General features: G+C 41.1%; 1 protein-coding gene across 2 annotated transcripts in view; it reads left to right on the plus strand.

Annotated features, from left to right (window-relative positions):
* Nucleotides 1-25,459, plus strand: part of syne2b (spectrin repeat containing, nuclear envelope 2b) — a 524,337-nt gene that overhangs the window by 21,548 nt on the left and 477,330 nt on the right. For both annotated transcript variants that reach the window (XM_051919949.1, XM_051919950.1), the window contains exon 2: nucleotides 6,495-6,616. In XM_051919949.1, the coding sequence (XP_051775909.1) occupies nucleotides 6,529-6,616 (88 nt within the window). In that variant the 5' untranslated portion in view covers nucleotides 6,495-6,528. The remainder of the gene's footprint in view (nucleotides 1-6,494; nucleotides 6,617-25,459) is intronic.

Here is a 25,459-nt window from a genome sequence, read left to right on the forward strand (position 1 = left end):
GTTGAACCACACCCACACACCACTGAGATTTACCTTGCACATTCATATACCAGTGAAGGTTATGTTAGAGGACACCATGTGCCCCAGAAGCTTGTTTGGTTCACACTGGAAGCCACACATCACCTTGAACGCTAATATGTCCCAAGTGGAATTCAGTGCTCTTTGGAAGTTTGGCAGTTCCTCTAGTTCTTAGAAATTCATTTTGGCTTAGAATGTTGGATTCATTGAGGAAATCGCATCATTTCCAGGAGAGGTGACACACGCAGCAGTAAACCCCTAGCTGGATGCCCCCATGTGCCCTGCCCTAGGACAGCATTTCTCAACCTTTAAGTATTTGCGACCCGAGTTTTCATAAGAGTTTTAATCGCGCCCCCCTAATGTTTTTTTGAAACCCTAATAAAATGTATTCCTATATTTTTTGCTGCCGATACACCGCTACAAGTTTAAAATTTCCCTTCAAATAGCGAAATTACGCCACATATGGCAACATTCGCGCCCCACAGTTTGAGAACTGCTGCCCTAGGAGATCACTCAAGCGGAGAATGTTAGACTTTCACAGGAGGAGACCTCACATCTTGAAAGCTCACGTGTCTGAGTGGAAGTCAGTCATATACTCTGTGGAGGTCCTTCTCTTCTTCACAGTGTGCACCCCCAAATCTAGCAACTTTAATGTTGATGGTAACAGATAGTAAATGATGCAGATTAAATAAAGTGTATGTTTGCATTTGCTTTATCTTCTTCTCAACAGAGTATTGTATTGCCATTATGAAATTGACTTTGGGAAAGTTGCAGAGGTCATCTCTGTGTCCATAGTTTATGAAGCAGCTGATTGGAGTAGTTGTGGGAGGGGGGAATGGATGACTTAGATAACATACTAACTGGAAGGTCAAAGGCTCAGGCAGAGAGTGAGAGAAAGAGAGAGAGACAGAGAGAGGTAATATTCACTGTGGTCACTTCTTGTTTTACTGATGATGTGCACAGTGCCCTCTTTCTGCCACCAGGTTCACTACAGTCCAGTTTTCTTCGATTCATCCTCTTCACAGCAACTATGCAGTTGTATAGACTAGCAGGCTAGGCACACATGAGTTGAAAGGTCTCCAGCCATCCAGAAGTGGGCTTTCCTTTTACTCATTCAGCAATCCCAGCTGCCTAAATGGTGGATGACATGCTTTTACTCTGTTGTTCTTATCACACTGCAGTGCCCTATTCCTGCACACTATCACCTCTTAGCTGTCACCATTAAGGTCAACACAGAAGTGTTAGTCTTGAGATGTCCAGGTGGCAATCGACAGGAAGGATGACAATGAGAGGCCAGTGAGCAGACCTACCACCCTCTCAAAATCCCTCACAGGACTTTGGATTTTAAGGGGGTCTTGGAGAAACAGAATGTCATCAGACACCTTGCATGGCAGACACACTTCATGAGTGGAGCCAGTCAGATAAAGTTATGATCAGAGAAGAGTGTTATAAATACTTTGTGAGTCAGTCGGTGAGGAGGGGACAGATTTAGGAGTAAAGTGTATGAGCGGTGAGGGCGAGTGACTCTCTGGCATACTGGGAACTGTTGTCTGAACTAGGAAGAGTTTCTGGAGGACACTGGAATCGGTGGCTTACCTTGGGAGGTGACTGAAAGGGCAGGCTGGGAGTGAGGAGCTAAACTGGAAAGAGTTTCAAGAATGCATTAAGAATCTATTATTGGACCTGGAGAGTATTTGGTAGCATACTGGAAACCAGTAGATGTAATAGAAGGAGAGTTTGGGATATACTGGGAATCACTGTTGAATTGTAAAGTTGCTCTTTGACACTGTGGGAGTCAATGTTTTAGTTGGAAGGTGGCTGAACTGGATAACTAGGGTCAGGAAAATGACCCGAATTACTGAGCAAACTGGGAATAGGCTTGTGGAAGAACAGTGAGAATTGTTTGAATTGGGAAATGTGTCAGAAACATTATTAGAATCATCAAATGAACTGGAAACAGTTGCATGGAAAAACATTGAGAAAAGTGAAATAAAGCAATCATCATGTAATTGAAGTGTAGACTTAGCTTTAATTCAAAGGGTTGACCAAAAACATTGTATGAGCCATTTAGGAATGACAGCCGTTTTTTCACCTGGTCCTCCCATTTTCAGGGGCTCAAAAGTATTTGGACATTTGACCAACATAGCAAGGTGGGAGCAGTTCCCTCATTATTCCAATAACTGGTAAGCAGATAGAAGGTCTAGAGTTGATTCCGAGTGTAGAATTTGCATTTGAAAGCTGTCAATAGCTAAGTTTCCATCCAGTTTTTTGCGACGTTTTGTTATCGACAAACAGAAAATACATTAAAAAAATGTGCGAAATTTGCTGTCTCCAGCCTGTTTCCATCAAACTGGCTTTTTATCGATAAAATGGTGTGCGTGATGACGTCACCCCCCCCCCCCCAAAACGAACTGTCGCATAACTTTTATTGTATCGCGAAAAAAATCTGCCCTTGAGCCGTTTCCATACATAATTTTGTGTATGTCGCAAATTATCTACCTTTTGTTTTCCACGTTACACCCCCTCCACTAAACAAAGAAACAAAGAAATGGAGAGATTATTCAGACAGTTTTTTGAAATTTGCCAGCTTACTGTTATTTCAGTTTCACAAATAATTGGAATTGTACATAATATCCGAACACGACAGCAGAATGAAGCAGTTGCTTGTCTGATAGCCCTAGAGCTCGAAGAAAGTACCCCAGTGCGACGAAACCCACGGGTATGGGAGAGACGACGGAATAAGACCTTCTGGGAGGAGGTGGTGGAGAGACACTTAACAGAAAATCTCTGGCTGCAACATTTTATAATGACACGGCCGACGTTTGAGATGTTGTGTGGATTCATCAGTCCTGATGTTGCGCCCATCACAGGTTGCCACCGACCACCGGTTCCAACCCAAAAGCGGATTGCCATCGCCCTTTACAAGCTGGTAACCTGCGCCGAGTATAGAGTAGTTGGAGAAACTTTCGGGGTTAGTAAAACTACCGTCCATCGATGTGTATATGCTGTGTGCACCGCTATTAAAGAAAAATTAATGCGGCGTTATATCAGACTTCCGACTGTAGCGGAGGCCAATGAAATTGCATACCGCAATTGCTTGGTGCATCTTGTGCCACAGATTTACGGTGCGCTGGATGGCACGCATGTGCCTATTCTTCCCCCGACGGAAGGCTACCGCGATTACATTAATCACAAAGGGTGGCCATCTATTGTTCTCCAGGCCCTTGTTGATGACAGGTGCATGATACGAGACATTTGCGTTGGCACTCCTGGAAGTGCCCATGATGCAGCTGTGTTTGCAGCATCGGATCTGTACAGGTGAGCCTACCTTTCAACATCCCTTCTCAGTGCGATAACAACTGAATTAACCTGCTTCCCTTAAGGTTTTTAATTAAAACTGAAATTTGAATTAATACAAAATAACGACGTTTAATCAAAAAAAACTCTCTTCATTAGACCATGCGAACCGCTCCGCCATTCTCGTTTTGATTGCACGTGATGAAAATGTGACACATTTATTTGCGTTAAAGCCCTTTTTTCCGAAAAAAAGTGTTTCCAATGTAGTTTTTGCGACATCTGAAGTATCGATATGGAATTTATGCGCTAAAGTTAAAAGGAAAAATATTATGTTGACATGTACAACATTTTATCGATAATTAGCATTTCCATCAGCTATATCGGTAAAAAAATTTGAAGCACTAAATATTTTTCGCAAAAACTTCTTGGATGGAAACCTGGCTAGTGTGAACTCTCAATATGAGGTCTAAAGAGCTGTCCATGCAAGTAAAAACAGGCCATGAGGCTGAGAAAACAAACCAAGCCCATCTAAGAGATGGCAGAAACACCAGAAGTGGTCAAAAGCAGGAAAAGCAGGAACACACTGATGAGCTCAGCAGCACCAGAAGGCCTGGACAACCATGGAAGACAACTATGCCTGATGATCACAGAATTATTCCCTTCACAACATTTAGCCAAACTAAGAACACTCTCTGGGAGGTAGGCCTATCATTGCCAAAGTCTACAATCAAGAGAAGACTTCATGAAAGTAAAGACATAGGGTATACCACAAGGTGCAAACCACTGGTAATCATCAATCATAGGAAGGACAGATTAGACTTTGCCAGAAAATATTTAAAAAAGGTCCAGTTTTAGAAAAGTTTTCTTTGGACAAATGAAATTAAGATCAATATGTACCAGAATGATGGACAGAGAAGAGTATGGAGAAGAGAAGGGACAGCTCAAAATTTGTAGCATACCACGTCATTTGTGAAAAATGGTGGCAGCAGTGTTATGGCATGAGCATGCATGACTGCTAATAGATGTGGGTAACTGGTATTTATTGATGAAATAACTGCTGACAAAGGTTGCAGGATGATTTCTGAAGTGTACGGGGCTATACTGTCTGCTCAGATTTAGACAAATGCTGCAAAACTGATAGGATGACACTTCATAGTGCAGACAGACAATGGTCCAAAACATACTGCAAAAGCAAAACAAGTGCTTTTCAAGGCAAAAAAGTGGAATCTTCTTCAAAGACCAAGTCAATCAACTGACCTCAACTCAATCGGACAAGAATTTCACTTGCTGAAGACACAATTGGAGGCAGAAAGTCCAACAAACAAGCAGAACCTGAAGACAGCTGCAGTTAAGGCATGGTAAAGCATCAGTAGGATGGAAGCTCAGCACTTAGAGAAGGCCATGGGTTCCAGACTTCAGGCAGTCATTGCCCGCAAAGTGAATTTAACCAAGTATTGAAAATGATCATTATAATTATGATTATGTTAGTCTGTCCAAAAACGTTTGAGCTCCCGAAAATGTGGGGTCATGTATAAAAAATGGCTGTCTTTTCTAAATGGCTCATATGATACTTCTGTTAAACCCTTTGAATTAATACTGAAAGCCTACACTTCAGTCATGTAATTATTTCTTCATTTCAAATCCATTGTGGTGGTATGTAGAGCCAAAATTTTGAAAATTGTGTCACTGTCCAGATACTTATGGACCTAACCGTAGGACTGTGAAAAGGCAGAGAGCCTAACCAAGAGTTATGTTAGTTAAATAAGAGGAGGATCTCTAATATACTGGGAGTTTTTGGCCGAACCAAAAGGTAAGTCATTGACAAACTAAGAGCCACAATTTTATTTGAGAGGTAACTGAATTAGTAATTGAGTAGGAAACATAATGGGAGTCATCAACACTGGTAATTATTGGACGAACTGGGAGGAGTTTAAGTGACGTTATGCTCAGATCATATAATGCAGTAGTGGGCCACATCTGGAGTCTTACGTGTAATTCCCGTCACCATGCTACAAGAAAGACCTAGCAGCACTTGAAGCCATGCAGAGTAGAGTAACCAAGTGCATCCCAGAACTTAAGGACATGTTCTGCTGACAGACTCCGAGAATTTAACCTGTTTAATTTTGTATGAGGACCTCATCCAGGCCTTTAAAATCCTCAAAGGCATTAATAAAGCAGATCCAGCAGAATTCTTCCACCTTAATGGTGATAGCAGTGGAGTGTTGTACTGTGTGTCCCAATATATAATCTAAAGTATTTTTCAGTTTCTTTGTTACACATTGCCTGATGAAGGGGCCTTGGCTGCCTCGAAAGCTTGCATTTGTAATCTATTTAGTTAGCCAATAAAAATGTAATTTCATCCTACCTTAATGGTGAATCATGTACTTGAGGACACCAGTGGACATTAAGGAGATGTGCATTTAGGACTGAAGCCAGGCATTGCCTCTTTACACAAACAGTTGTCTGACTCTGGAAGAATTACTGAGACATGGAGTTGAAGCAGAAACTTTGATAACCTTTAAAAGGTGTATGAGTGAGATATTGGGACAGCATAGCTATTAGCTAAACAACAAGCTTGATGGACTGAATAGTCATCTTTCTTTTTTTTAATTTCTTATTTCTTATATTTACATTGGTAATCAGCTCAGAAGTCCCTCAAGAGTACTTAGTGTCTAGTCTAATATGTGACTCTGGGTCACAATGAGTGGCTGTGCCTGAGCTGGTAGGACACTTTGGGACAAAGTTAGGGTCATTAGATGGACTGAGATGAGACTGTGGCTGTGGTGGGGTATTTATTAGGACAATTTGTGAAAAGGAAAGTCCCTTCTTCTTTACTTATCCATAGTTTCTCTTTGTCTAGAGAGAGTGTGTGAAATTCCAGTTATGCAGAAGCCAGGACAGATGAAAGTGATACTGAAAGTGCCGGCCATGTTAAGAGGTCGGACACAGATTATTTCTGCTAGACTGTGAGTGCTGGCAGCTTCAGCTTGGAGATGAACTTATCTGTTTTCACTCTCCCGCTCTTTTAAAAGCTGCTCTCCACTTAGAAGGGTGTGTGCTCACTCAGGGTGGGGAGAGGATCACAGGGCCTGTTTGGAAAGCAGAGCTGTAACCTGAGGGAGGTTGTATTTCTTTTAAAGTTTTTCTCATTCCCGCCTTTCTCTTTTTTTGTCTTGCAGGTGTTGCTGGATGTTCTGACCAGTCTTGGCCGTGATGGCTAATGAAGGTGTTCCTGGTGACTTTGTGGTGGAAGAAGGGCAGATCCCAGTGGATATTGACAACATACATCTGCTTCTTCAAGGTAAGACAGACAGGAAAACTGCAGTAGCTGTGAGAGAAGGGTTGGGGGGAGGGGGGCTAATTGCTGCTGTGATTATGAGGGAGTCTCCACCCAGAATGCCTTGAGGCAGTGTGACTACGTAGGTTTTGAATGACTAGACAGGGAGAGTTAGTTGTGCTGCAACACTTTTTTTAGGAAATACATGGCGCATACAAGTCTGCTGTGGGCCCTTATGGTTCTTGATGTGTTTTTATATTAAACAACACAACAGAGAAATAAAACAAAAGATCTAATTTAGGTGAGAGTGAAGAACAATTGAGAAGGAAGTTAGAGATTCAAGAACAATTGGACAATAGTGGCCCTTCTAGTTAGGCTGCCTCAGATGCCAACCCAGTCCAGGATTAGGAGGTGGTGGTGCCTTTGTGAGGGTATGGTTTACAAAGTGACGTTGCTTGCACAGTATGTGTTATCTTCTGTGGGCTGGTGTACAAAAGTGGGAGGAGTCATGGTGGAATGTCAAATTGTGAGAGACTGAACACTGACTGTGTGAAGAGTCAAGGTGTGTTCTAGATCAAGGGCAGGAGCAGGGCATGATGGGACTAGGTGAGAGAGAAGCCCCAAACATGATGACATCTGCAGTGCTGATGGTGTGCTCACGTGTTATTAGACAGACTGTAAATATGAGTTTCCAAGTCAGAAATTCCACATGAACACCCTGTGACCTTAGAGCTCCAAGTAAGGTAACACTAACGTTATACCAGGGTCTCCAACCTTTTTTCCTTTGAGAGCTACTTTTACAAAATGAAAATGGCTGAGCGCTACTCATGTTTTCTAACATTTATTCTCATAGCTTATTTCAAACCAAACAAACTGAATAAGTTTGTTTTGCCTGAACATTTACAAAATGTTGGTGTCCACAACTCACATTTTGCATTTAAACATCACAAAAAATATTTAGTTCACCTGCAAGTGCATTTTGTATGTCTGTATGCATTTTCTAGCGTATCTCACACTATTGAATTAAAACATGAATGCTGTCAAAACAAAACAATGCAATTACAAATACACAGATATTACTTATTCATTTGTCATTTTGTTACATGTCACAGTTTCACTTTATTCACATGTCCAGTTGCATGTGTGATGTGTTTTTTAGTTAGTCAAATGACTGGCACTGCATGGATTCAACAAGAGAGGTGTATGGTGGAGTGCAACCACTTAGGGTCACTCTTCTGGAGTCATTTAAATGTTCATCTGTCAGTCTTGTTCTGAACTTTGATTTCATGATGTTCATGTCAGAAAAGGCAGACTCACAGAGGTATGTAGACCCAAACAAAGCATTTTCAGAGCTGCTTGGTGAAGATTCTTAATAGTTTTCTGGCTCTACTAAGCTCTAGAAATGCTGAGAATGCTGTTGAGACTTTAACTGCACATTACTTTGAAGGTTTACTAATATATAATATATAAAATCCAATGTCTGTCTGTATGTCTGTCCACTTTTCATGAGAGAACTACTTAATGGATTTAGATCGATTTTTTTTCTATAATTTGCTTGAACATTCCGGTTGATTTTGCGACTTCTCTCATTTCGCTATGTATCATAGTTCACTTGCGGTACAGATTTATTTGCGCGAATCCAAGAAACATGCAGTGGGCCGAGGGGAGGGGCCTTCCTCACTGACTCGCCAGCTTCGGGACATGTTCCTTAACTCCACTTAACTAGCGAATGAGAGAACAATTGAATTCAACTTTGTTTTATATTTAAAATAAAGAGTTACTTAGGTCTTGATGAATTTGAGTCTGGATATTCTCTTAAGTGTATGCCACATTGAAAAGATAGATTGCAATTGAGATTGTGGATCGTGATTTTGTGTTAAAAGGATCGTGATATGATTTTTTGGAAAGATCGCCCACCCCTAATCGGACTAATCAAGATTTCAAATTTATTTAGGATTTGTTAACCCTTTGGCGAGCTATTTGGAAAGGCTCGCGAGTGACGCGTTCAGGACCCCTGCCTTATACCTTAGTAAACTGTATAAAATAAAAATATATCCTGGTTGGCCAGAAATGCAGTTTTTGTGGTCGAATTGCATTTGGAGTGAAATGATATGCATTCAATATGTTTAGTTTGCTCTGTATTTTCATGAAAAACTAGGGTTCTCTGCCCCCTGCTCTCTTTGCTTGCCAACCACCAGGTTTGGTTATCCAGTGTAGCAGTAGAGGTAGTTATCGACCTCTCGAACCCTCAGGTACCACTCCAAACACCAGGTAAATGTACAATTATTATTTATTTTATAATAATACTATGCACTAAGCACCCTCCACTCCACACTACTCATACAATACACTACAATAATCACTATAACAACCAATCCTCCTCTCCCAGACACTTAGCCACCCTTCCTCCCAGCTCAGCTCAGTGTCTGGGCTTTCCCACAGTCCTTTTATACCCCCTGACCCGGAAGTGGTTCCTGTCCAACAATCCACAAGTCCTCATTACTTCCGGGTCAGAGTAAAAGTCCTTTTCTTCAACCTGGAAGCACGCCGTTTCTCCTGTTCATGTGACTAGGATGTACTTCCAGGTTATAGGGCACATAGCAGTCTGAAAGCCTCCCTACAGCGGCTCCCGGTGGCCCCCATGGTATCCAGCAGGGCTGCGCATACAAACTGCAAGGTCCATAAGGTCCTGCTGGAATTCGGGGAACCTCCATGCTGTTGGGAGAGCTCCACCTGGCGGCCTGGAGGTGTTATTTAGCCGGCTATCCATCACACCGGATATACAATTTAAAGAGATTGTTATTTTCATTTAATTCATTTTTTATTTCTTGAACTTTGCCAGTAATAAAACTGTAGTGAATGAGTTATTTCCCACCCCCCCACCTTCCCCGGGACTGCTTGTTCGGTGCTGTGTGATCTGCATGTCGTAGTGCGTGTCATTCATTTAAAAGCCTGTACAGCAGCTACTGCTGCTTCTGACGTGCTGCGTGATCTGCATGTTTGCGCTGCGTGACAATCATTTAAAAGCCTATACAGCAGCTGTCCTTTTATCTCACTTCTTTGTCTCGTGGGATGTTAAAGGGTCTCCGAGAATTGTTTGTAAGTAGGGCGTATCGTGCAAGTAGTCTAGCGGGACTTCAAAGTGTCTTCCGAGAAGATCACGTCTTGTCTCCCTCCCAAGATTTTTTTTTTTATAATAGAGAGATATACAGTTCATCTTTAATTAATTTTTTAAGTGACCAAGTAACAAATGTACAGTGACCTTGTGTTTCTCTAAATTGTTCGATTGAAAATTCACTGAAGTGAGAAGGTGAACCATCACAACTTGGAGTTCTGTAGGCATGTGGAATTCTGTTGCTTAGCTGGCAGTAATGTGTGAAGTTTGGGTGCGAGTACTGTCCGTCTGGTTTCCAATTCCCATGATCCTCTAAGAAGATTTTTGTTTCAGTGTGTTTCAGAAATTGGGTTTTGGTACAATTCATTTTGCAGAGGCTTCTACACATAAACAAAATAGTAAATATGATTGTATTTAATGTCCGTTTGTGCACTCAACATATTCAAAACTGAACCTTCTAACTTTGAACTGTTCTTGGTAGTTTTCACCTTTACATCTGTCACATGCAGACTTTTTTGAGGTGCACTGACTGCACCTGGCAGGTACTGCTCATTGATTCATTTGAGTTTTGGAAGAATCATGACCTTTTCACTGGATTCAACTCAACTGAAGGTTGTTGGCCCTTCATTTTTGATCTCTTGTAAATAGATTGCCCCATTACATGTGCATTATATAAAAAAATCATTCACTGTGGTGTAACACTAAGTTATGGGGAATCCCCCAAATTCCAAAAGATTACAAAATCAAGCAAATCAATTAAATTAAAAGGGGAAGTTTGAAAAATTCCAGTGTTTATTGATTACCTGTGCCTGATGCTGAGTGGGATAGGCTCCATTTTCCCCACAACCTTGCCCTGGATAAGTGGGTTAAGACATTAGTTGGATGGATGAATCGGTAAAGCGAGTTGCAATGTCCATCGCTAGCGTGGTTTCAAGGTTTAACTCCTGCACTAGACATGTATGGCTGCTGTTTTTGTATTTTCTAATAGCAAGGCTGGAAGTGATTTTTTTTAGCAAACTAACATTAAACGTGCAAGTCAGCATCTGCTGTTTCTTTTAGCTTCAATCAGTTTTTGTTTGGGGGAAAAAAAGGAAAGGAAACATAATAAGTGTTTGCAGACATAACTCTCTGTAATGTTATCTTAGATCAATGGACAAAAAATTAGCCAGCCCTAGCTAAATCTTATCTAATAGTGCGTAGCTCCTCCATGAGGTAGAGGAACAGCTGCAGTTCTGTCTGGTATGGATGCCACCAGTTTACGAATGTAGACGACATTAATTTTCATGCACTCTTCCAGCACCAAATCCGCAGTATGTCCATTTCACTTGTTGCTTCAAATAATCCCACAGATTTTCTATGGAATTGAAATCAGTAGATTTTGCGGGCCTGTCAGGATGTGAAAATGCTTCATGATGTTCTTTGACAATTGCCATCTTGGAAGACTGAGGTAGCAGACTAGATAAAAAAATCAGTCTTCATACTCGTTAGAGGTGATGCATACTTTAGAGACTTTTAGAGGATACTCCCATATAAATATCATCCTACAAATAGCTGTGTTGTGTGCTGTGGGATTCATAGGGTGTTGAGGAGTAGTAATGTGCCACGTGTGTTTGGTTTGGTCTGTGAAAAAAGAGATTCACAACAGACATGAATAATTGACAAAAAGGGTTTAATGTGATCGGCCATGTCAAAGGGTACTGATTTTGTGGGTGTGCCAAAGCTTGTGCCAATGGTAGCCATATGCATAACTGAAGTAAAGCTAAAGGACACTGGTGATATTTCACAACTTGGTGACAAACACCACATTTTTAGTTTGAAATTGTACCTCTTACTGTCATTCAGATGGGTGTTACCAATTAAAAACACTTATTTGTGATAATTCAGAAAACCATTGTGACCAGCAGGGGGTGCACCAGCTCCCCAAACACCCGACACAAACACCTTGGCACAAGTTTCTGCCCAACAAATGTTTATTTTAAATTTGGAATCACTTTTCACTCGTTCCCCAGCCAAGCACAGTCAAATTTAAAGCGCACACCACTTCTTCTCTCTGTTCTTCCACATCTACTTCTCCTGGCAAGCTTCGTCCTCCTCCTGACTCCAGCTTCCCAAATAGAGTGAGACGGCTTCTTTTATAGAGCACCCGGAAGTGCTCAAGGTGACCCATGAACTCCTTCTGGCAGCCCTTGCGGATGTGGTGGAGGTGCTGCAATAAAGGGCTCTGCACTTCTCCATCTGTCCCCTGGTGGTGACCATGGACCCTAAAAGGACTAAGCTTCCATGCTCCAAGGCTGTGGAACTTTAGAAAGCCAATGGGGCTGCCCTGTGCTATGTCTCGTACACGCTCTTCCCCCAGTCCTTTCTTCAGTAAGGTGTCCCAGTCGGGTAAGAACCCCTGCTGTCCATCACACCACGTGAACTCAAGACCATGAGATGTATTGACTTGAACAGGCATGTGGAGCGAGGGTGATAGCGTTGTGGATCTGGTAGTAATGAGGTCTGTGCACAGCACAGCATCTGTATAGCGAAGTCCAGAGCTTTGTAACATGTACAAGACATGTGTCAAGATGGGGACCGTAGAGACAAAAACTTTTAAGGAAATAAAATCAATGAGCTAGATCACTGCAACCTGAAGGAGATGTAAAGTAATATATACCTGATGAGCCCAGAATGAGGGCGAAACACGTGTCATGTACTCTTTGCATTTATTTGACAGTAAACTATTTCAACCATTCTATGATCTGCTCCTCACAAACTGAGGGCACCGTGGCGGATGTTAGCAGATTGCTGGCCAACCACAAGCGTTACCTGGTAGGTAACCACCCATACAATCAGATTGTGACACAGACTACGAATGCCGTGAATATATATATATATATATATATATATATATATATATATATATATTGTACAGTATGAGTTGAAAACATGAATGGCGAAGGTCTTTTATAGTTCCTGGGTGCTACAGTGTGTGCAGTGTTTTATGCCGTGCCTTTTATAGGGCAGCAGGTATTAGCAGCATTAGTGGCCGTTTAGCACTTAACCATGTCCAAGTATTATAAGAAGCAAAGTGGACACCTTACCTTTGAGTGCAAAACGGCTAAGAGAGTGACTCTTCATCCTCCTGTTAGATGTAACACTAAACAGGCAAAGGGGGAACTGACCAGCAGAATCGTGCATACGTTTCCTATAGGAATACTGGCGTCCACCACATGCAGATAACAAACAAGCTTCAGGTGTCATTGTGTCCAAGGGCCCTTGGGCAATGCTCTGAGTTGGGAGTGGTGTGCATGTGGTTTGCGAGATGATCAGAAAGTTAGACATGAGATCAGCTTTGTGCTTGAGGGCACACCTGCTTATGACCTGTGTTTGATTTGTATAGGTTTTAGTTTGAGGGAAGTAAAAATGTATAAGCACTTAATGATGGGTACACTCACCTAGTACTAGAATCCCTGACCACACGAATCTTTGGAACATGCAGAGGAATAAATTCCCTCAACTATCTGTGCTGCCTGCAATTTGTTCCATCTTGGTTATTAAACACTGATTAAAGAATTGTTTCATTAAGTACTGATTAAGGCCTTAGGTATTTTGGGTTGTCACAAACTCGACACAGAGTCATAGAAAGGTTTGGGGCAGCCACCCGTATAATTGGTTTCCTGGCTGCAAAAGTCGTTTAAATGAATACGGCACTGATGTGCACACAACCGAGTCCAAAACAGCACTGAGGGAATAGGGAAAAGGTGCAGGCTTTTAAAGGGGAAGACAGGAAGTGAGATCATAGGGGTCGGGCTCATGAAGGTCTTCAATCATTGGTTTGAGCCCGGACGTGACATCACAGGGGCCGGAGCCGGCAAGGTCTTCTTCCATAGGCTCAGTCCCGGAAGTGACGTCAAGAGAGCCAGGTGGAATCTCCCGTGAATGGTCTACAGGAAAGGGAGAAAAAGAGTCAGTGCACTCTGCCACATCCCGGTATGCCTCGAAACTGCCCTTACTCAAGCCCTTTAGCTGCCTCCCATGCGCACGTGTGTGACAGGGTATTTTAGTCTCTTCTGTATTTCATTTTGATTTCTCAGTTCTGGCATGGGTCCATTGGTCTGTGCTGCTTCTGGTCAATTTGTCCTGAAAGGGAGGTAAAGAAGAAACTTTATTGTTCATATCAAACTCTGGCCTCTGTTATGCTGCCCATAGTTAGAAAGTTCACTTGGTGACAGCATAGGCAACATTTCTGGGGTAATAGGGACAGCACCCCACCGTAGTCTTGGAGCAATGCTAGAGAAAAGTAGCAAGTAGTATTGGAGTTCAATTCCATGTTCTAATGTAGTAGTAGCAGTGGTACTAATATTGTCATGTGTACAGAGTACAGCAAAAACTCAGACAGTACCTGCGTGTCTGACCAAAATACAACATGTCGCCACTCTTTAGTGCAATGTATGTAAAAACATAAATTCCTTTTATTTAGAAAATAACACATACCATCTTACCCGAGGTACTCCTTAGCTCTGGTTCTGTTTCATCATGGACATTTTATCTGGTGTCCTCAGGATGTGGTCTAGACTGACCAAATATTTAGGAATTTCTGGGAAACCCTTTGGAAACCTTTAGAATTTCCTACGGTGGTGGACTCTATAGAAAGTGCATTTTGAAGATTCATAGAAATTTCCTTTATTTTCAGTAGAAAGCACCATTGGTGTCAAAGGTAAGTCCCATACATCCATTTTCTCAATATGATCTTTCCATCTCAAAGTCTTGGAGAGGCATAGCCAGTTTTCACAACACCATGAACGTGACAGTACCAACCATGCTCAGGACTCCAGCCCATCCCATCAAATTCACTCATTGCCAATTTAGAATTATTTCTAAACCTAGCTGTACACCTCTGAGATGTGAGCTGTACCAGGAGAAAACCTACTAGAACAAAGGGGAGCATGCAAACTCCGCATAGATGCTGACCAAGCCATTTATTAAACTCTGATCCTAGAGCTCATCTCTACATAAGCATGCCCCTTGTCCTTAATTCGCAATAAATGTCTTTTTCTGGGCTCATTGTATAAAGCAGAAATGAATTTCCTGCATAGTTTGAAGGTAACTTCCCTCTTAGTTAAAAAGTAATTATGCTCGATCTCTAGAGTGACCCTTCATCCCACATGAAAATGGAGGCTCCTTTGCTATGATTTACCTTGCTGCTGCTGCTGCACTGTCAATAATTACTCTAATTATCCCCATGACCTCCAAAAGCGTGATTTGTTTTTCATTCCTTCGTTGTTTTTTTTTTATTTCACAATTACCCCATCTGCCAAGTTATTTGCCAGCTTTTTGGTATCCAGCACAATAAATTTGGAACACTGTGGAAGTTGGCAAGACGTTCCCTTTTTGTTTTCCCAAGGCTGACTAAAATAAAAAAAAGAAAGCTGTCTAACATTTAACTTAATCCCCATCGAGGGGCCCCTGGAAACATGTGACTGCAGACTTAAAGAGTAGACAAGAAACTCATAGAGTGAACCATTAACCAAGCATTATAGCTCCTTTTCTGAAAATGCTCTGAGATGTCTGCTACAGTGCTGCGACTAGCATTATTCCTTTACAGGTACGCCATTAAGAAATGGGAGGCCATCTCTATTAGTCTGGCAACTCAAAGGAAAAATCAAGTTATCGTTGAGGATGATTTGTCACTTCTCTGTATTTGGACTTCACTTTGATTCCTGAAACACCTTCAATGTGGATGTTTCATGGTCTCCTTGTGTTCACATGTGCTTTTTCAGTTGAATTGCGTGTGGCCACTGATTGCTGACACCATACTGGTCCTGTTTTGTTAGGTGTGAGTGTCTGCATGAGTGGGCCCTGCTGGCTCCTACCTTGTGCCTAATACTGTCTGGATAAACTCCAGCTTTCCATAATCCTGACCGTGAAAGAGATAAGTTTGAAAAATGAATGGGTGGATGGATTCAAATTTCCATTGAACACCTGTTGTGCAAGTGCTGAGAAAATCTTTCCTCAGAATTGTTTATGGTATGTCATCCTAATGAGACACTACTTTTGTTTATACCATTAAAGGGACTGCAGACCCATATTATAAATATCACATATGCCCATTACAGTAGGCACTATTGTATAACTCCATTGAAAGTTCACTCCACTTTTTTATTTTTTTTAAACAAATTGCAGGATCAACATTTTAGGAAGAATGCAGAAAGGTTTGAGGTAAGGGAGTTGAAAAGAAAGCCTTTTGAAATAAGTTGCATGTTATACCAGTGTATGTAATACAGGGTGGCCCACGAAAAAGAGAATCGATCCCATGACGTTGCAGAGAGTGTGCATGAACATGCTGGAACAGAGATGTATTGATGCACAAGGAGATCACTTTCAGCTTCTTCTTCTTCTTTTGGCTGCCTCAGTTAGGGGTTGTCATAGCAGATCATCTTCTTCCATATGTTTCTGTCTTCTGCATTTTGCTCTGTTGCACCCACCACCTGCATGTCTCCTTTCACCACATCCATAAACCTTCTCTTAGGCCTTCCTCTTTTCCTCTTGCCTGGTAGCTCTATCGTTAATATACCCAGCATCTCTCCTCTGCACATGTCCAAACCAATGCAATCTCACCTCTCTGACTTTGTCTCCCAATTGTCCAACTTGAGCAGACCCTCTAATGTACTCGTTTCTAATCCTGTCCGTCTTCGTCACACCCAATGCAAATCTGAACATGTTGAACTCTGCCACCTCCAGCTCTGTCTCCTGCTTTCTGGTCAGTGCCACCGTCTCTAACCCATATAACATAGCTGGTCTCACAACTGTCCTGTAGACCTTCCATTTCACTCTTGCTGATACCCATCTGTCACAAATTACTCCTGACACGCTTCTCCACCTATTCCACCCTGCCTGCACTCTCTTTTTCACCTCTCTTCCACAATCCCTGTTACTCTGAATTGTTGATCCCAAGTTTTTAAACTCATCTAGGAGATTACTTTCAGCATCTTTAGTAAATGTGAGTACCAGATTTGATCATTTTCCTCTTCACCATGTAATGCAGTTGTCTCAGTGGAGGCGGGCCATGTTTTTGTAGGCCACCCTGTATTAAGTTAACTGCATAGCTAATCAGATGTTACCACCATTCATCGGTGAAATGGGCCGTGTGGGATATTCTGGACTATCACATCATGGCCCACTCTATTATTTTTATTATTAATATTATTTAATATTTGACTGACACCTCTATGTGAAGTGATATACAATATTAGAATAAATGAAGTACAATTATTCATACAGGTATTAAATTTGCATCAGCCATTGAAGTTGAGGTGCAGTAGTTAAGTGCTATTGCCTCCCTGTTCCTGGTTTCAAATCTCAAACCTGGTTGTTGTCTGCCTGAAATTGCCATATTCTTTCTGTTCATGCCAGTGTAGAAATCCTTGCATGTAATCTGTATTCCTCTCACATCCCCATAGACCTGCCAATTAGACTAGCTGGTGACTCAAGATTTGCCCAAATGTGGGCCTTACCACCCTCTGAAAGGGTTTTCCTGCCTTGCACCCAGTGTTGCCCACTTAGGCTTTGACTCCACGTGACCCTGAATTTGATTTAAGTCGGTCTGTATGCATGTACAGATTGTAAATAATCTGTAAAAAAATGTTAAAACATTAGAAAAAGTTCAATGTAATCTGGTCATTCAGCCCATCAAACCTTGCCATTGTGATAAGAGATCTGAAGGGGTAGGTTAAAAAGGCCCCCAAATTGGAGTGTGAAGCCAACCCTTACCATCATAGCCAGTCCTATCCACTTAAATCCCCTCAAATAACATCAAGTTGAGTTCTGAAGGTTTATAATGTCCAACTGTATACCTCACTACTTGGTATATTATTCCATGTGTCTATGGTTCTCCGTGTGAAGAAAAACTTTCTAACATTTGTGTGAAATTTTCCCTTTTCCCACTGTGTCTTTGTGTTCTTTTTGAACTAATTTTAAAATAACAGTCTAGATCCACTCTACTAATCCCTTTCATAATTTTAAAAACTTTAGTCATGTCATCTCTTCATCTCTGTATGCTTAAATCAAAAAGGTTCATCTCCTTCAATCTCTCCTCATTGCTTACTAGAGTTAAAAGGTTTTACAGTACTGGAAAAGTACAGCAGATAAAAAGAAAAAACTAATTTTAAAATAGTACAGTACCAGATATTTGGGATTTTCAGGACCAGAAGTAAACGTCAGCTTTTCACTCAACCCACCAGCTCCCAAACGTCAGCTTTTCACTCAACCCACCAGCTCCCAGTTCTACACTCTGTGGAGAAGAGTGAGAAAATGTGCTTGGACATGGAAGACTTCCTGAAACCACAGGCTTTGACGTGATTGATCCTTCAGGGGGGACTCCCATCCCTCTTGTTTCTTGGACACAATTGAGACTTTACTGGGGACCCACACCTCTGTAGATGCTCTGGTGCAATTGAGATTTTATGCCGAACGCTCCCCTCCACCCCCAGATTGTTATGACGTAATTTTTGCTATGAATTTGGAAGTATAAAGTGTGCCTAGTAATGTCTCGATGCATGCTCAATAATCCTGGTAAGGAAATTCTAGAAAGTTGATTCTGTTCATCTGGACATAGTTTTTTCCGCGGAAGTCACTTGGATGAGTGATGTAACATACTGTATCTCCTGTGGAAAAATGAGTGATGTAACGTATCTCCTGCGGAAAAAACTATGTCCAGATGAACAGAATCAACTTTCTAGAATGTGCCTAGTAATGCGCACAAAGGGAGAAATGCAATTGTCCAGGGTGTGTGGATTAAGAAAAAACTGGAAGGGTTGTGTTGTTTGCTTCTGAACTGTTTTGGTACTTGTACTGAGGTCCAAAAGCTGGTGTCAATACTAAAGTCAAAAGTTTAGTGCCTGTCCAACTCCAGCTCACATGTCTTAGTCCTGGAATCAGCCTAGTCTCTCTTCCTTGGAACTTCTTCAGTCTTTTTCTGTAACTTAGACGTTGCGTCACGGCAGCTGGTTCACTTATTTGACAGGGTGTAGATCGGAGTATTACATACTGTACATAGATCTGAATACAATCTCATATTTGGGTGGTCACCTATCAGGTTGTGGTTGGTCGGCCAAGTGAGTCAAGGAAGTGAACCAGCCACTGTGGCATGTCTGAGGTTCGATCTCCATAAGGGGAATTAAAAGTGCGTACACCCGATGAGCCCCAGTTAGGGTGAAACATGTGTTGTGTACTCTTTGTATTATTTGGCAGGTACCATATATCATGCCAATGATCTGTGTGTATATGTGTTTATATATATATATATATATATACAGTATATATATATATATATATATATTCTATATATATATAAAATCTTAAGCCTAAAACTGCAACAATTTTGTGCAATGATTTTATGTTACTTTTTTGTCGCGCTTTAAATCGGGCTTATTTTAAAACCTACATATATATGTTTGGTATGATTCTTTTCAGAATTTATCGAACTTTAATTTGATGTTGTTAGATTTTCATATTCTTATTCTGTTTTTAAATTATAAACTAAAAAATATCAAGAACTCATGACCTGCGAGACAAGACTTTGTGCCAAGAGATTTAACCACACCCGGGGCCGGAAATAAAAGACAAAGAGTAGGACAGCTGCTGTACAGGCTTTTAAATGTTTGAAGTGCTGTGCGAGATGCAGATCACACAGCATGGCGGCATGGTGGCACAGCGGCGACAGCAGCAGCTCATCAAGCAAAGAGGATGTAAAAAAAAAAAACTGCATTTGTTTCCCATTGTATCACCATTTAAGAGGGGGTTTCAGAGGAGCGGACTGTGTTCATCCCCCCTCTTCACAACGTGAGCGGCAGAGATGTGAAGTGGCTGGCAAACAAAGCGAGCCAAACAATACAATGAGTACCTGACACGTATTTTGGCCTTAATGGGATTTGTTGGGGAGATTCGTAGTGCCTAATTTCAGTGACTTCCGGGTGACCCGGAAGTGCTTCCAACTGGCCATACCCCGGCACTAGAAGTACTGCCGAGTCATAGGTAAAAGAAACCGCTCGATCTCAGCTGGGCAAGTCAGAGGTGGGCTTGCCAGGAGAAATAGAAGGAGTGAAGGACAAAGAATTGTGTTGTATTTGGTTATAGTTGGTTTATGCCATTTTTGAAGGTATTTAGTATGAATAAACCTTTTTTTTAGTGTCTGGGGTTTGAAGCGCTTCAATGCCTACTAGTGGTCACAATATATATGTTAAAAACAACACTGTTAATATCACCCAATTCTGATAAGGTTCCTCGAACCATTATGTGACAGTGCCTAAACTGGATGTCATTTTATCGTTTTTTTTTCAGTTAAAGATGACAGGCTGTGTGGCCTTCTTTTTGACTAAAGCATTAAACACCAAAATACAAAGTTGTATTTTTGATTGCCACCACCAGTGACCTTGAGCATTTCTCATGAATCCTGAAACAATTTAACTTTATTTTTCATCTACCAGTCGCTTTGGATAAAAACAGTATGCTCATGTAATAAGATAGGAACGCCAATGTCTGCATTTTGTTTTTGCTGTTAATTTTCTTGTTTTGTTAAGTACAAGCTGGACTAAAGTTCACTAAGGCTTGTCCCACTGGATGGAGGCCAGGATGACGATGACCTGTGTTGGAAGGAATGATCTTCTGTTGTTCAAATTTGTTATGTTCTTATTTTCTCTTGAAGAAGCATTAGGTCTTTCAGAAAGCAGGTTGTTTATCCTTTAAAAGGGGTAACTCAGCGTGAGACTCATCTTAAAAGGTACCATATAAGTGTATACCTATTAGACCTAATGAAATTTAACAAATCAGGCTGATCTTGTTTTGCCGGTTTTCAGTGAAGATTACTACTGCCTGCCAGTTGTCATACAAAGGCCTGCATCACGGGAGACTCTGGCACACTATATTTAGAGTGGTCACCTGTGCGTTGCCACTCTGACCTGGTTATCAGATTAATGACGGCCATCTGATGCCTACATTATCCGGTATCATGAATGGTTGCTTAACAACACTGTTTGTTATGAAAACTCTAAGTCCTCCAAGAGAAGGAGACGTCTGGATGGTGTGCCCACTCTTTTTTGTAGCTGGACTAAAATTTGTGAAGTGTACTTTCTGACTGAATGGATTAGCAATGAAAAACTTGCAAGTGATGTTTAGTGATGTCTTTATATTAATTATTTTTTTTAAAGTATGAAGACTGTGGCCCTCAGCAAATGAGGAGTTCTGAATGTGTACGTTCATTGACTGATGGCATTCCATTGTGGCATTACAGGTTCTGAAAATAAATGGATGAAATGATGTTAGATCATTCATAATTGCCTACCTTGTGGATATTGGTGTACCCTTCCCCAGTATCTTAAAACTACAAGCCTGCTCCTATTAAGCTAGCCGTCCTATAGCCTTATTTCTTGGGAATCTGAACAAGTTAGATATGAGTATCCTACAACTTTAACTCGTGGTTGCAGCATGCTGCAGTTCACCTGAATGAGACCACATCAAACCTTTGTACTCTGCATCATTAGTTTTTAGGAATGGGCCATGTTTCCTGTGTCTTTCCCTCACATATTATGATCCCATCTCAGTGCCCCACTGAATTTTCCCCAATGAATTCAGCTCCTGAGGACTTTATCCTATCAGATCTCAGTATCGTTACCTTATCTTCTTGGAAACTGATCGTGTTGCTCTCTGAAAGGTGACCGAGCCTGACAAATATTTGTATCCTGTAGTTTTAATTGTGTAGGTCTGACCTGATTTTTTTCAGCTTTACCACCTGAGATTTTGTATTCTGCATCATTAACCCCTGGAAGGCCGTACGTATTGGATCCATGGCTCATCCATCTCTCTCTTTTTCTCTTTCTCCCGCCATATAATTCAATGATCTTATCCCCTAAGAAGATGATATCGTCAGATCTTTGAATCCCACTGCTCAAACCAACACAATCTTGTCCTGTCAGATTGCAGAATCCTGGGGATTTCACATTGCGGCATTTCAAGGTCTTGTATATTTACCCCCCAGTGAATATGATTGTCTCAGCCCTCTGTATCCTGCATGTTTACCTCCCAGGAATCTGATCTTATTGGATCTTTACTGCACATCATTGTGAGTCCTGCCTTATCTCAGTAACTAGACACTTAATGTACTTTTGTATAGTAAATGTCACCTCAGGACATTTACAGTTTTTCTATTGGTGTAAAGGATTATAGAGTTTATCAATGGTGGGAGTTCAAATGATTGGGTTTACAGTCCAATGCTTTAAACCACGAGACCACACTGCCTGTTTACTTCTAGGATTCTGATCCATTTTGTTCTCAGTATAATGTAGCTTTATCTCTTTATGATCAAATCAACTCTCCATTTAATTTAAGTCAATGTCCTGAGAGTCAACTTCTGTCAGATTTTAAAATCCGTTGCATTACTTCTTAGTAACCTGATCATGACCTGACCTCCATGTCCTTAAGATTTATTCTCAAAATAATATTATCTCAGTATTGTATAGCTTTACCTCTAATTCAGTCTATTTTAGTTTTCACCATAGCTTTCCTTCCCATTGTATGATTGTGTCAGATGCTGCTACCTTGCAGCTTTTGCCTGAATGTGTAATCTTTACCAAACTCAGAATTTCTAAATCTGTCTGTGCCATATCTTGTATGTTTAAACTCGGCAGTCTGTTATTCTTTTATATCTATTGTGATGAAATAACAAAGCTTCCACAACAGAAAAGAATTGGGGACCGTCCCCGTATAACGTCCAATTGACAAAAGAATGCAAAAAGGCAAAAATCTTGGATCAAATACTTTTTTTACAGCAGTTGACCAATGTGAATTACAAAGATGGTGTTTTTATACTGTAACAAAATGGTGGGCGTAAATGATGTGGCAGGAGATGATGTCGTGACTGGCAAACGGGTGTGACGTTATCAGAAGGAACTGGAAGTGATGTAATGGTGGAAGTGACGTCATCTTTATGAGACCAGACTTGACGTCATTGCAATGGAGCCAGAAGTGACGTCATCAAAGGGAGCCAGATGAGGAAGTGATGTCTGGTGACCATCTTGAGAACCCAGAAGTATGGAAGGTACATTACTGTTCTTCTTTTGGTCTAACGATAAAGAGACAGAGGTGTCAGTACCGCAAATCAACCCCTTGTCTCGCAATATTTCACTCACCTCAGGGCTTTTTGATTGCCTCCTAAGCGCACATGTATGACACTATCTATGACTATTGTCTCCTCAGTGTTTGTGAAGTTTATACTGTGAGATCATTGCATTCCATATTGTTTTATCACTTGAGAATCGGGTGACCATATTTATAAAGCATCTCAGGGTAGAAAACAGTCCTAACTGGATAAAACATCTCAAAGTGATACAAGATTGGTCCTACTTTTAGAAGTAGGAGTAAAGCATTTTATCATTTTTTCTAATTTAGGATACAACTTTTAACTTTACCAGAATTTATGCGAGCTTGTCAGTTGTCCTAAACTTGCTAGGCTCTAGCAGAAGATAGCGTTCAGACAGAGATTGGCACACACATCCTGTGAAGAGCAGAATGTTTTGGAAATTCTGAACAACAATGAAATCATAAAGAGATCGATTTGACAGAGATGGAATAATATTCGTAACAAATCTTGTAAGTTACATAATTGCTCCATCTATGTGGAAAACCCAAATCAAAGTGTTGGTAACGTTACATGTAAAATACAGCTTTGCAATAGCAATGGCTTGGGTATGTCCGAACCAACCATTTCAAGAACATTGCACGAAACTTTGAATATGTGAGGTAGTACGCGGAAGATTCCTAGTTTTTCTCACCACTCCACATAAGGCAAGGTAAAAAGAGCTGCATACATGAAAATGGGCTTGCACATAAAGATCATTGCCCTGAGAATGGATGAGCACGCATATGTAAATCATGAATGCAAAGTGTTTTGTAGTAGCCAGCATGTTACCCTCAATATTGGCAGGGCAGGATGGGTGACTGACAGTGAAATGTCACATGGGTGCGCTTGAACTCTGCTTTTCACAAACCCCTCAGACATTCCTGTTACACTTTACAAGGCTGGGAAGGTTCAAGAAGGCAGACGCAGACTCTCAGGGCATTGTATAAATAGAGCCTCACAGAAGATAAGGAGGGGTTACGGACAGAGGCACAGCACGCCACCGTGAAAGATGATTGGGAATGCTGGAAGAACGAAATGTCGTGGCTATGTTCTGTAACTGTGGCTTTTCAAGGCATTTCTGGTGGTCATAACAGTGGGAAGGTGATACTTCTGAAAGTAAGGATTTGGAGCATTCTTTGTTATCTGAATGTGCCTATTATGGGCCTCTACTCTCATTCAGTGTGTGTGTGTCTCAATCGTTCTATCTCGGTTATTGTATTATTCCTGATGCTGTCAAGAATTACATGCAGCTTAGCGCAATATCCAATCATATTATATTTTCATTCTCATTTTATGAATATTATTATAAAAATAACAATTACTGTCTTTGTGCTGAAGTCTCAACATCTGTATCAGAAAACTACAAAGCGTCATCATGATTTCCAAGAAAACTACAAAAAAAAAAAAAACTCATCATGAAGAAGTGGGAAAAGATGAAGAGAAAGAGGAAGAAGAATACCACTCTGTGGCTCGGGGTGCCATAAATTTATGATGTGGTTCTTTCTCAGATGTGAACTCCTACTCCTAACTGGGAGCAAATGTAAGATGCTTCATAATTACTTCTCATATCCTGCTCTGGTCTAACTTTTAGTGCAATTCGTTGGAGACGCTTAATAAATTTGAGCTCTGATCTTGTCAGATTAAGGTGTCCTGCTGCTTTACTTGATATAGTCGGACCCTTTTAACTTGTGCTGTCTTGCAGATCTACCAAATGTGAATTGGATTCTGTCAGCACTCTGTATTTGAAGCATCTTTACCTTCAGGCTATGTGATCTTGATGTGCTTGGCCTACTGCATATGTTAACTATGGGTAGCTTGATTGTGCTTTATCTCAGGAATTCTGCATCTTATAAAAAAAAAAAAAAACTCAATTATAATGGCAGTTAACTAGAGTTCAGATGCAATCTAATACAGAGACCTTGGTTCCATGTGTTTCTGTGTATGGATGGAGTCCAAGCAGGTTTAGGGAAATGCTCAGGGTTACACGGCATGGTAATGATGGTGACTAGCTCAGTGGTCTTGTGGTTTATGGTTCATACCAGTACTTCCTAGGAGTCTGACCCCCTCAGATGTTAATATGCCATTACCTTGCTGTTGCTATTTGTGGTCTGATCCTGACAGACCTCAATAAACTGAAAATTTATGCTTTGTTGTTTGTTAATTTCTTGTCTCAATATCTTGCAATTTTCCTCCTAGTAGTTTGATCACATTTTCTTACAGCTTTACTGTCCTTTGTTTGATCCTACCAGTATATTCAGTGCTGGTTGAAGCCTATTTGGAGCCCTCAGTGGCGGGATTAGGGAGGACAGCACCCATTGGTGTCCATAGTGGACAGTCTGTACTATTGGACTTAGGTGAATGGGAGGTGGGGGGTGTGGAATCCTCCTTAGTGTCTTGAGCATACTGCGGTTCAAAAACATAAACGACGCACGTCTGTGTACTTGCCTTTTAACTTTTGTAAATTTAATTTTGATTTGGGCACCTCATGCAGCCACCCTGCAAGGCAGCTACCCATGTTACTCATACCAAAATCTGCCACTAAATAAATTCTAGCATTATTGCCTGAGGGTTTGATCTATGATATGGATTTGTATTTCTT

The sequence above is a fragment of the Erpetoichthys calabaricus genome, chromosome 16 (assembly GCF_900747795.2).
Source record: "Erpetoichthys calabaricus chromosome 16, fErpCal1.3, whole genome shotgun sequence".
NCBI lineage: Eukaryota > Metazoa > Chordata > Cladistia > Polypteriformes > Polypteridae > Erpetoichthys > Erpetoichthys calabaricus.